Below are 12,984 nucleotides of genomic sequence, written 5' to 3' on the forward strand. Positions count from 1 at the left end.
TTTGCCATGTTGGTGGTTCAAAATGATGTAATTTAATTGTTTAAGCGTATTCTTTGCCAATTGCTTTGCGCTACAGTTTCATAGAATAATTTTTGATGAAAAGCTCAGAAAAGCTCACCTTCACTGTTCACTCTCTTGCTTAGAACTCCATGCGCGTAAACTTTTTCTTCGTGTACGACGCGCCGCTCCAATGACATGGTATCTAGGCAACCACTAACATGGCGGCACGCACAACGTGACCTCACGGAAGGTCACGCTTTGTTCGCGCACACCACGCATGCGCGCAACGCGATGCAGGATGTTCCGTGAGGAATCAGGACTGGTCGCGCGTTGAAAACACAGGAATGGTCGCGCATCCAGGCAACCGACTCGCTCCAGGCAACTGACTCGCAACTAACGGTAAGCCAACAGTGTTTACTTACGAAGTCCTGATTGACTGTCAACGATACACCTGTTGTATAGACACCGCACAATTTACAATAAAGCGAAGAAAATCTTCTTTTGATCACTAGTCGCGTCGCGTCGGGTCGCGCAGATCCCACGTTGACACCACACAATTTCCACAACAGATGCTCTTCGCCCTGTGCACAGATATTGTGTAACTTCAAAGTTCTTTATCTTTGGTAGAAGAATCTCAGCGGAACTACCATAAAAGTTCGCCGAAAACTGTAGTTCCTTTATATTCGATACACGGTTTCAAAGACAGTTACAAGGCAACACCAAAGTCCTTGAGGCAGTTTTCTTTAACTAAATCTGAAGTTAACTCGCCGGCACTTCCTCAGAGAGATACCTCCTTGCCTTGGGGTTCTCCAATGACCTTTTTCAAGATTACAATGCTGTGTGATTTCTTCCAGATAAATTAATTTCGTCTTCCTCTCCTTCTTAAACAAATACTTGTTCTTCCTTCCTTCATTAATACCTCGATCCCATCCTCATCGCCAATTTTGAAGAGAAAACGGGGACCAATTGAATTAGGAAGAGGTTTATTGAAGATAAATATCAGCAACCCCCAACAGCTGCCTCCTCGCACACAGCTGTCCTGTCTCCGTGACTCCACAGACTGGCCTCACGTAGTAGAACACCTGTCGCTAAGCTACAGCTGCTGGGCAACCATTTAGTGACATCACCTAATAGAAAATACATAAGATCACAACAAGTCCCTGTGAGATCTATTGTTCAATAAAAAAAGATCTAAAAAGGTCTTGGAGCCCACACATAATTACCATTGGTCGGCTTCCTTGTCACTCTTATTTCTTTTGTTTTTATTCATCATCTCCAACAGCAGTTGGTTTTTATTTTGCCGGTCGATTCAAGCAGCTTTGGGAGGATTTTGGTTTCCCCTCTTCAGATGTAACACACATACACAGACAGCAGATTTGAGTGCCCACATACGCTTGCACACTGTTATTTCTTGACTTTCAAGTCTTTAGCTCAGCAAAAAGCCATCTAAATCAGTTGGTACACCACTGTACTATCGTCAAATTCTGATTTGTTACTGACTTGTGCTCACACCTAAAATAACCCTTACCTCCTTCTATCTCTGTCCACCCCTGAACCCTAAATCATCCTCACCAGTTAACCTCACCTCCCTTTACCTTTACCCACCGAGTCCTCAAGTCACCCTCACCTCACCTCACCTCTCTTTACCACTACCCAACCCTGAACCCTCAAGTCACCCTAAAATCACTTTTTTTTTAGATAACATAAATAAAAGCGTGGCTATGTACTGCGTGTTAAAGGTACAAATACTAACCTGCGTAGTAAAGGTCCTGCGTGGTAAAGGCATCATAGTAAAGGCTGATTCCCCTCAGGCAGGACACATCCCTGCCCTTTCCTTAAACACCCTTCAGCTTTCACCCTGGTGCCCGTAAATGTTTTCGTAGCACTGTTGGTTGTTTTATGCCCGTAAGTATGTTTGGCGGGCACCTTCTCCTTGACAGTTTGCACCTTTCTTTGCCCTCTTCCTCCCCACACCCTATACTTTAGGTCTCTCCTGAGACAGCACACGTGCTGCTGGTTTCAAGAGGCTTTGTTTACTTAAGGGGGCTTAGAGTCCACCCATTGCTTACTATTGGTTAACTTCATTATCACTCTTAATTTCCTTGATTCTCTTTGGACAGTCAATGCTGGCTTCACTTCCTTCCTCTTTGTGGGTTAGTTCATACCCTCAAGCATGGCCCAAGTACTGCTTCCCTTGCCCAGTGTCCGTTCAGTGCTTGCCACTTTCAGAGTTACTTTGATTTCCTTTTTTCCTCTTACTTGCACCACCTTCCTTCCTCCCCCATCCTGTGTTTTTGTTTGTCCAGGTTGCCATCCAGAGTTTTTATATGAACATTAAATACATCTTTTCATTGCTTTCAGTCTGTCATAGGATCATTTGGTCCAGGCAGTTTACACAAACTGCTTTCCATGCCTCTGCTGCATGCAGTAATGGCTCCCTGCAGAGCATATATATTGCTCTTATTGGGCAAGCTCTCACACATAGGTCCTGACTTCTTTGCAACTTTGGCTACAAAGCTGATCTCATGTTGGTCACAAATATATATGACAGACCTATGCTCATGCTTGCCTACATTCATAGATAATTGAAAAAATGAATGCAGGGTTATGTAGACCAGATCCACCATTTGCGGCATGCACTTCATCATAGCAATACAGAACTCCTGCAAAGTTTAACCGGCCAGTGCAAGGTAACTCCCAGTATGGTCACCAGACCAAAATGTGAGGCTATTACACGAGGTATACTATGACATTTAATTTGAAAAGATGCTTATAAACCCTGCAGCCCACTGTCCTAGTGAAGTGAGAAATAACAAAAGGGTGAGCACATCCTGCTCCACCAGTCGTGTTGTCCATGTCACCCCTTTATTGTTCCAAGACAGTTGCTAGTTAGAAATATTAAACCTCGCTCATGATAAATCCCATGATTTGAGATGGAGACATGATTCTCTTCATAGAAATCCTACAAAAGAGTTGAAGGCTGTCGCTGCAGGATGTGTTCCAATTCTAATAATCACTACTGAAGTATTTAGGGATGTGTATTAGATGTCCAGACAGTGGTTTATTAGGAATACCCCACACCCATCTGAGCAGGTTTGAGATCCGCAGCCAAGAGCCTAACCCACCACATTGCTTCACACTGCAGCCTATTATTTATTATCACATTCCGTAACAACAGGGAACCGCCTTTACCACGAGAGTTTTACCACAAAATGATATTACAATGCATTTTATTATATCGGAATTACTTTTACCATGCAAGTCTTTACCACACATATGTGTTTGTATTGGTGAGTATGTGGTAAGTAGTTTATATATTTTTAAGGTTAATTAAAAAAGGGCAACAAACAACCTTAGTACTCAGTACCACACAGGCATAGGAATGTAAGTTTTGCCTAGATTGTAGACCTCAAAATATCATAACATAGCAGCCTTTGCAGTTATTTGAACTCCCTTTATAGATATAAATATACTTGTCTGATGGTTCATTTATGCACAGTTGTTAACAGGCTTTTAGAAAAGGAAAAGGGTAGCCGAAAGAGCCATGTTTGCCACAGGCAGCCTTTAGACACACACCCTGATTATCCAGTTGTTAATTTGCTGACCAATGATTCCACCTAATGAACAGCTGACCCATAGTGGAGTATGGTTACAGCAACCTCTTTAGCACTTACAGATGAAACATGCAAAGGAACGTTTCTACTTTCTACAGAGATTTCAGCAGCCCTTCATCTATCCCTGTCGTCAGCCTAAGCCTACCTTTAATGACTGCTTTTGCATTTGTTTAAAACCCCTAACAGTTTTTAAACTTGTTAGCATTACTCTGCAAAACTAGATGTGTGCCTGTTGTGTAAGGCAAAGAAAAAAGTACAAGGCCTAGGAATAAAAGGACGAGCGTGTTTTCCACTTTGAAAATATATGGTAAATGCAGTTCCTGCAAACAATGTATACAATGTATTACATGAAAAAGCATTTGTTTTCGTAAGGTTCTGTAAAAAGGTGCTAAATGAGTGAGTGATCTATTTTGTACAGTGCTCGCTTGCTTGACCCTGAATACAAAGGACTTGGCAACAGTCACACACAGCCCGAGCAGGAAAAGTGTTTTAAACTTAGCGTCTGTGCTTAATGTTATAGGTACATGAAAGGTCCCACACAGGAGATCGGCCTTATCAGTGCGAGCATTCTGGTTGTGGAAAAGCATTTGCTACAGGTATGAAACTTGTACATTTCTACGTGTTTGTGTAGTTTCATTTTATGGTTGGATAAATACAGTGCAAAAGAAGCTGTAGAATAAAAGTAGTGCTGTTAATTGTTGTATGTTTCCTATTGGAAGATGTTACCTCGTCCAACTACCGCTACCTTAAGGCGCACTCAGAAACGTTTCCTGAAATGGTACATAATATGACAACATTTGTAAACAGTACTGTGTGTGTGCGCTTCTCCCTCACTGGCCCAATTTCCCTTTCATACCGTTATTTTCACTTGTTTCTTTGCATTCTTTCGTCAGCCTTGCACATCTTTTGTCACATTATGTATCCTCTGCTCTTGTTTTCTAAACTCTTCATATAGTGCCCAGAAACCTGGAAGGGTGGAGTTTGCGATACAGAAAACAATACATAAAATAAATGTTTCTTCCTCAAACTAAAATAAGACAATAAACTACAACTGTTCTCTCTATTTGGTGAAAGTGTAGTTAAGTGCGAGGTCTTTTGTAATTCACTTAGCGTACAAGGTTTTATGGAGCTGCTGCTCACCTCTGATTTTCTGCACTTTACCGTTATTGCAAATTCATGACATCTAGGCCTTTCTGCAGAACTCGGCCAGCTGACTCTGCCTCCACGTCTCTGAAGCTGTTCTCAACATGTACTTTAAAAAAAAAATTTAAAAAATCGTTACAGATATAAATGTAGAGCAAGGCAGTGACATCCAATAATATTTACAATTAATAGGGTAATTTGAAACACAGAAGAAAGGTACTACATATTGGCACCAAAACATTATTTTTCAAAACTATTAAGTAAGAACTGGAAAATATAAAACACAAAACAGTTCCCTTATTAACTTCCTACACTTGGAAGCCGTCTCTCTATATGGTGTGCCAAAGCGAGGTACACTGTACAGAGAGAGTCCGGGCGACCCTTATTGGTTTATTGAGGCACGAGTAATAATCCTAAATGCTCTCTTTTGTGGCAGTCTGGGCGAGCAGTTTAGGCTTATCAGAGGGTAGTGCTAAGAATTTGTTGCGCTCACAGAGGCAATAAATTAGACACGCACTCAAGAATAAATCCGGGACCAATTAACAAAAATAACACGTAATTTTATATAATTTTCAACATAAAGAACTTCCAGGGGCTGGTAGGTTTTCAGGGGCACCCCTAAGGTGCCCTCTGGGTGCATGTATTAATAAATCCACCACTGGAATCAGTGTGGGTTCATTAATACAAGGTGTTTCATACCAAACAGCATAGATTTCAGTGAGGCCATCATGTAGCTGGGGAACTCTGGGGAACAGTGAGTGCCAGTCTGTGGTTTTTGCAGTGACCAGTGACAGCAGCAGCCGAAAGACGAGGAAGACGCCGGCGCCCTGCTTCGGTCCCCTGCTCCAGCTCCCGCTAACGGCTACCTGTTTCGTTCATACCGCAGGCGTGCTTCAGCTCAACCCCCCGCTTTCATTAGCGGTTGGCGGGGGCCGTGGACTGCAGACCGTGGCAGCGGCGGTTGCGGTGACCCATACTCCAGGCGATTGAGTATGGAGTATTGAGCAGTGTTGAGCGGTGGGGGAGCAGCAAGCATACCGGCAGTGCAGAAGCGTGTGGTGTGCGGACAGTTAAGTCCGAGATAGAACTCCTGATCTTTTGATCACCCCCAGGCACCGGCACAGAGGAAGCAGAGGTGAGCACGGAGGAAAGCAGAGGTGAGCGGTGAGAGCTTGAGCCTGAGTCTAATCCCTCTCCCAAGCAGGAGGAAAATCAGAAGCGAGCAGTGAGAGCGGTGAGTCCGCTTCTGCGCCTGCTCCGAAACAACTGCACCTTGCCTACTCACCACCCAGCACCTAGCACCCAGCAACAGCAGAAGGAAGCGGAGATAAGGAGGGATAAAGAGGGGTTCTGAGGTGAGCGGTGAGATCCTGAGTTCTGCTCCCGCTTCCAGCGACAGCTGAACACCCAGTTTAAAGGAGGGAAGCAGAGGGAAGCAGCAGTGGCCGAATAAGGCCGTATAAGGCAGTAGAAGACGTGCGCATAAAGTAATGCGCTCAGGGAGAACAAGAGGAGCGCAGGAGGTAGTGCGGCGGAAGCTAAAAATTGCAAGCCAGGGCAGCTTCGGCCGATGACAACGATGTCAACTATGTTGCCAATGAGGTTTTTATAGAGAAGCCTGGCATTGAGGGGCCAGGTATAGTAGTACCGTGCCTTGATAGAACTCCAAATTGCGACCAAAAAAAAGGGTAAGGAAGACAGACTTTTTGAAGAACCCGGTGGATGTATTGCTTACATATCGAAAAGACATGCATATTAGGGAGCTACAAAGCCCGAGATACAACCACAGGCAACGGGGCCTCCCAAATTGGACCCCAGCAAGAACATGAGTAAAAGAGAGGAACTGAAACCTTTCTCTCCTTTGGGGGATTAAATACAAAAGTAATACAAAAAAGAAAATCTGTTTAACTGGGAAACCTGGCATCTAAGTAGTGACCGGCAATGTGAGAAGGAAAGTAGCATAATAGTAGCCCAGCAAGGGGAGACGCCAGTCATTCAGGAAGCAGGTGACAATGGCGATCCACAATTGAAATTGGTGTCTCCTAATAGTAGTAGGGCGCAAGTGGGGCAAAAGGAATGAATGACTCCGACTTGTTTGGGAAAAGAAAGATAGCAATATGGTATATATGGCTTACTTGGATGAACTAGACGACTTAGAAGGAATAGATCCTGTTCGGAAATTAAAACTGGAAACGGAGTTAACGGACGTATTGGGCACTGTTGGGGGTAATGCAGTACCTGTGGCGACAGAAGCACAACCAGAAAAAGTTAATGAATCGTCTGACGATCCAATTCGTGATCCATCCCCTGACTTATCTCAGAGAGAGGAGGCCGTTGGGGATAATACAACACCTGCAAAAATAGAAGCTCAATCAGAAATCGAATATGAATTAACTCAGAGAGAGGACAGGGTTGAGATAACTGAATTGCCAGGGGATCAACTTGTTGGGCCCCCGGTAGTGGGCTCCCCGGCCAATGGTATGCAAGTTGGACCTCCAAGTAGAGAATCATTGGGGGAAAAAGGTCTGGATAGCAACACTTGGGAGATTTTGCTTAATTCATTTCAATCGGTGGTCAATGCATTGACATATCAATCAAGTAAGTTGGATATCCAGGTGGATCTTTTAAACACAATGGCGTTGTATATCACAGCGATTGATACAAAAATTGGAGCATTGTATCAGCTGGTCCTAAGGGCGCAGGCAGAGGCGTAGGTGGTGATATTGCCTGAGAATACTTGTGAATGTAGCCCAGTACTGGATAAACTGTCCTCGCTGCCTGGGATGCTGGAACAGGTTCTGACAGAGATAAAGGGGCAATTACAATCTGCCAAAGAAGTGACGAGCTCAGTGGGTCAGATAGCTTACAACAGTGGGAAACCAGAGGGAAATAAATCTGCCCGAGAGTAAGGGAACTGGAGAAGAGGAGCCTCTGAGGGGAAATTTCAAGCTTGGAGAAGACACAATTGAGGAAGAAAGTGGATATAACACAGGGGAGTAATCCGGAAAAAATCATAGATAAAAACTTTGACACTTGTGAAAGGCTCTCAAGTGAGCAGATATCGCTTAGTATATCAGGTAGGAATGGGTCAGTGGAGCAGGGAGCACTAGAACCGTCCACGCAAGGGGAAGTAGTCAAGACATGTAAGCTTTCTAAGAGACAGAGAAAAAGACTTATATAGGAAAAGCCACAATAAAAAAGATGTGGAGAATAATCCAGGTATCCAAGGGAAAATGTATCCAATTTTTTGCCCAAAATTAGGAAATCAAGTGGCGCTACCGGGAAAAAAAGAATGATGACGAGGTAAGGGAAAATAATGTGGGGAAGGAGAATGAGATTATACAAACTAGCGCGAAAGGGAAAACAAGGATGAAGGTAAAGGAGAGACAAATGGAAGAGAACCAACAGGGGTCTGTCCAGGCCAAAACGATAAAACATGAACTTACACGCCAAGTAAAACAGTTAAGTTGGTGGAGCTTTTGGAAAGATCGCACAACGCTCCGGAAGTAGAGAAAGGCTTGGAGGAGAAAGATGAAAAGGAGATCAGAATGCAAGTAAGGGAAAAATCATTAAGGAATGATAATGATCTACAAGGGGAGCAGAGGCAATGACCGCAGGACGAATGTCAATTGGGAAAGAATGACCGAAATGAATTAGGGCAGGTTAAGGATATTCAGCAGGAAATAGTCTGCACTATTCAGCAGGGTCAAAGAGAGAGGTCTGTTCGGCCCAGATCACCTAGTATCTACTGTAAAATGACATTTGTACCAAAATATAAATCCAGGGGTCACTTTGATCGAATAAATAGAGGATCTATGATTTGAATGACCAAAGAAATAGCAGCATTACAACACATAGAGTCCATGGATATACATTCAGTTACATTTGTAAGCAACCCGATGTGGGGAGGTGAGGAATCGACAAGATCACATGGGCAACAGCAGAGGTAGCGGACCCACTATAGGCGCAAAAGGAGAAATTTGAAACATGGGGCATTGAGATGATAAGGGAAAAGGAGGAACGCTATCCACAGTTCCTAAAACCGAATGGTGGTGAAAGTCGGCTTAAGAGGGTTGGTGAGGAATGTGGTAGGGGAAGTCAAAAACCAACGAAAAGTCTACAAATGGATAATAAAAATCAGCAATTGGGCATAACGTTGATCTTAAAGGGGGCAAGGAGTAGCTCAATCACTCCTTTACGGGATATTATAACCCGTCAGGCAGATAACTACACGGACGCCATGGTGAGCAAAACCCTCTATTCAAAATCGGATGGGTCTTGGCTTCAGAGTGCCCTGAATGTCAGGACAGACAAAGACTTAAGATATTGACAGGATAAAACCTGTATCGTTGGTCACAAAAACAAAGTTGACATCTGTTCATGGAATATAGAGGGTCTGGCAGCAAAGGTAGACGATCACAAATTTTTAACATATATTGGAAGGTTTCAGATAATCCTCTTTCAAGAAACATGGGCACAAGAGGAAATTAAGTTACCGGCATACTCATGCTATAGCAAGCCAGCAATTAAAACAAAATTGAAGGGGCGTGCAGCAGGAGGTTTGGCTCTATACGTAACAGTGGCCTTAAAAATAAAGATTGAAGAAGTGGAAATTGATCATTCGAACATTCAAGCAATTAAGGTCTGGACTCTTAGCCCAGGAAATAAGACACCTTTGATGATAATAAATGTATACACACATCCCCTTGGTAGCAGGAAAAAATAAACAATAGATAAGATACTGAGTCTATTGTTATCACAAAGCATGATCAATCCAGCTCCTTGGATCCTCTTGACAGGTGATTTTAATATGAATTTCTTCCAGGTGACGCCTAGGGACCAAATATTGGATGTGATTGTTCAAATTTGGCCTATCCCGGCAACCGAAGCATTTAAACAACAATCTGACAGAATGGGTAAAGAAGTGGTGAGAAATCTGGAGCATCACGGCCTTTGAGTTTTGAATGGCCGGGTGGATCCGGACATTCCAGCTCAAGCGACTCAGCCACGACTGACATACACTGTTTTCTAGGCCACCGTAGCTGAGTCCATATCTTTACACCATGCATTGAGTGTTGGTGATTCTATTGAGCCACATTTTTGTGCAATATTACGTTTTGCAAACATTATCCCCAACGTGGCCCAAATCTGTACTGTGCGAGTAAGATCATTTGGCTCCCAAATATTTAATAAAGATCTCTTGGGCTCAGGTACTAGTGATACCTCCTCCGCCTGCGATATTGTTCTCATCACCTTAATCCAGTAAACTCTGACCTTTGGGCATTGCCACAGGGTATGGTAAAATGTGCCCTCCTCCCCACAGCGTCTTAGGCAATACGGGTGTAATGCTGTACCTATTTTGTGAAGAGCGAGCCTCGTATAATAGGTTTGATGCACTATTTTAAGCTGCACCAACCTGAGTTTTGAAGGTATTCCCACCTCCCTCGGGGAAGCCAGTGCCTCCTGCCAATCTGTGTTATCAAGATCTCCCACATCACGGGACCAAGTATCTTGGTAGGATCAGGCAGGTTGTTAATTAGTTTTCGTTAGGTGAGAGATGTAGCCCGTTTGTGCATGTAATCTGTCAACAGCCTATCTTCTAGTGGGGTTGCCTCCGGGACCTCAGTGCCCGGTGTCAAGGCTGCTTGGAGCGCGTGTTTCACTTGCATATATCTAAAGATTTCAGAGGGTGTCAACTCGTACTGCTATTGAAGAAGCTCGAATGTGATTACTTTTCCTTTGTGCCACATGTCCCCCACTGTGGATATACCAATTGCGTCCCACTGTGCGAACCCCTTAAAGTTCCGGAGGCTTTCCAGCCGTCGCGCATCCCATAGCGGGGTGAGTTGTGTTATGACCCCCTGCCAGCCCAGTTTGGTGTGTGCTGTGTGCCATATTATAACTGTATGTCTTGTGGGCCCTATTAATGAGTGGGTCTGCTTCTTGTTATAAAGGGCTGACAGCATTCCTTCTGTTCCTAATCCTGATCTGTCCGCTTTAAAGGCAGGGTCCGTCTGCGGAGCGTGTATCCACTGATTAGTGATTTTTAATTGAGCAGCCCAATAATATAACTGTATGTTCGGGAGTGCTATCCCTCTGTCATACCAGCCCTTAACCAACTTGTCCTGCGCAATGCGTGCTGGTTTGTTCCCCCACAGTAGACTAGTAACCTGTGCTGCTATCGTTTTAAAGTAGCTGGGTGGCACTGGAAACGTCGTAATTTCCAGTACGTATAGGAAGCGGGGGAGTGCCATCATTTTAAAAAGCGCTGCCTTACCCAGCAGCGTCAGTGGTAGTGTTCCCCAATGCATCGCATCCCTTTTCAGACGCTCCAAGGGGGGCGCAAGGTTTCGTTTAAAGAAGGTATCTGGGTTGGGTGTTATGTAGATACCCAAATATTTAAACGCGTCCTCCGCGATCTGCAGTGGGCAATCTACTGGGAGTTGAGGCGGTGGACCACAGACGGCAAACATGATTGATTTGGACCAGTTTAAGGTGTATCCGGAAGCCCTACCAAAGATTCCACAAATATTTAAGAGTACCAGTATGGAGCGCTTGGGGGAGGTCATATACAATAAGACATCATCCGCATAGAGGGAGATGCGGTCCTCCCATCCTTCCGCCCATCGGATTCCTCGGATCATCGGCTCCCACCTAATCCACGCTGCCAGTGGCTCTAGCACAAGGGCAAATAGCAGTGGTGACAGAGGGCTGCCTTGGCGCGTGCCCCGTGTCAATGGAAAGTTCCCGGAAATATGACCATCGACAGTAACATATGCTACCGGTTCAGTGTATAATAGATGGATCCAAGCACAAAATTTAGGGCCAAAGCCCAAATGCATAAGTACAGCGAATAGGAAGGTCCACTCAACCATATCGAACGCCATTTGCGCGTTCAGTGAGAGTATGACCGCTGGCTCCTGAATGTATGGGATGCGGGCCATCACCCCGTGCAGGCGTCTTAGGTTTAGAGCCGTGTTTCTGCCCGGCATGAAACCGGATTGGTCCGGATGTACTAGAGACGCTAAGTGTGGCGACAGTGTGATCGCAAGGAGTTTCACAAGAATTTTGGCCTCTGTGTTGATTAAAGATATTGGGCGATATGAAGCACTCTCCTCAGGGGGCTTTCCCGGTTTCGGAATCGCTATTATGGTGGCTGTTCGTTGATCCAGCGGGAAGCGGGAGTTCACCCACCTGCGAACTGTCATTATACATATGTAACAGGTGTGGGGCAATTTTCCCAGCCACCGTTTTATAAAGTTCTAATGGTATACCATTTGGCCCCACCGCCTTCCCAAATTGCATTGAGCTAATCGCCACTAACAGCTCTTCAACCGTGAGATCAGCCTCCAGCGTCAGGGCCGCCTCCGGTGTGAGTTTGGGCATAGCAATATCCTTTATATATGACAATGCTTCATCCGTAGTCATCACGGAGGACGACTCATATACCTGCTGAAAGTGTTCCGCTAGGGTGCGCGCTATCGTCCCTGGATCAGTTGTCTCCTGCCCTTCCCTCGTTCGAAGTCGCGCTATCCATTTTTTACCCTGCTCCCTTTTATCAAGCCACGCCAGGAGTTTACCGGCTTTATCACCTATATCGTAAACCATATGCTGTGTGGCCATCAGTCTTAGCTTAGTTGTTTCCCTTAGATATTCCCTGTACTGTTGTTGCAGCAAACGTAATTGCTGGGAAGTAGCTGGTGTTGGCTTATTGGTGCGTTGAGCCTCGGCGTTATGTAGTTTTAGCTCTATATAATACACTTCCTGTTGTTTTTCCCGTTTATGCCGTGTGATAGAAGCAATGGCTTGTCCTCTGAGAACCGCCTTGTAAGCCTCCCACAGGGTAGTTGGAGAGCAGACCGATTGGGCATTTTCTTGAAAGTAGTGTTGTGTCGCCTCAATGCTAGCTTTTCGGATCTTAGGGACCTGCAAATAACCTGGGTAAAGGGGTTAGACACGCTGCCTCACTCTGTGGCGATATGTGTATGTTAACAACATTGGAGAGTGGTCCGAAATACCTCTGGGTCGAATCTCTACCTTTTCAACATTTTTCAAACTGTCGCGGTGGCGAGGAAGTAATCTATTCTAGATAGACTGTTATGAACCCCGGAGTAAAAAGTGAACTGCCGTGTTGTGGGGTGGTGACTTCTCCATATGTCAGTGAGCCCCAGCGTTTCTAGAAATCTCCCAAGGCACGAACCGCTTGTGTGGTGCATCTTTACAGGGT

General features: G+C 44.8%; 2 protein-coding genes across 4 annotated transcripts in view; one reads left to right on the plus strand and one right to left on the minus strand.

Annotated features, from left to right (window-relative positions):
- Positions 1-12,984, plus strand: part of ZNF143 (zinc finger protein 143) — a 274,804-nt gene that overhangs the window by 148,923 nt on the left and 112,897 nt on the right. Inside the window, exon 9 of the mRNA XM_085648159.1 lies at positions 4,135-4,210. Coding sequence (XP_085504285.1) covers positions 4,135-4,210 — 76 coding nt within the window. The remainder of the gene's footprint in view (positions 1-4,134; positions 4,211-12,984) is intronic.
- Positions 1-12,984, minus strand: part of LOC146857603 (uncharacterized) — a 426,280-nt gene that overhangs the window by 117,436 nt on the left and 295,860 nt on the right. For 2 of the 3 annotated variants that reach the window (XR_014979926.1, XM_085648161.1), the window contains one exon: positions 4,755-4,866. Coding sequence is in view for 2 of the 3 variants with exons in the window: in XM_085648161.1 (XP_085504287.1) it covers positions 4,798-4,866 (69 nt within the window). In the remaining variant the exon portion in view is untranslated. The remainder of the gene's footprint in view (positions 1-4,754; positions 4,867-12,984) is intronic. The other variant, XM_085648162.1, reaches the window with a different exon arrangement.

Source organism: Triturus cristatus, chromosome 3_2 (genome assembly GCF_964204655.1).
Source record: "Triturus cristatus chromosome 3_2, aTriCri1.1, whole genome shotgun sequence".
Taxonomy (NCBI): Eukaryota; Metazoa; Chordata; class Amphibia; order Caudata; family Salamandridae; genus Triturus; species Triturus cristatus.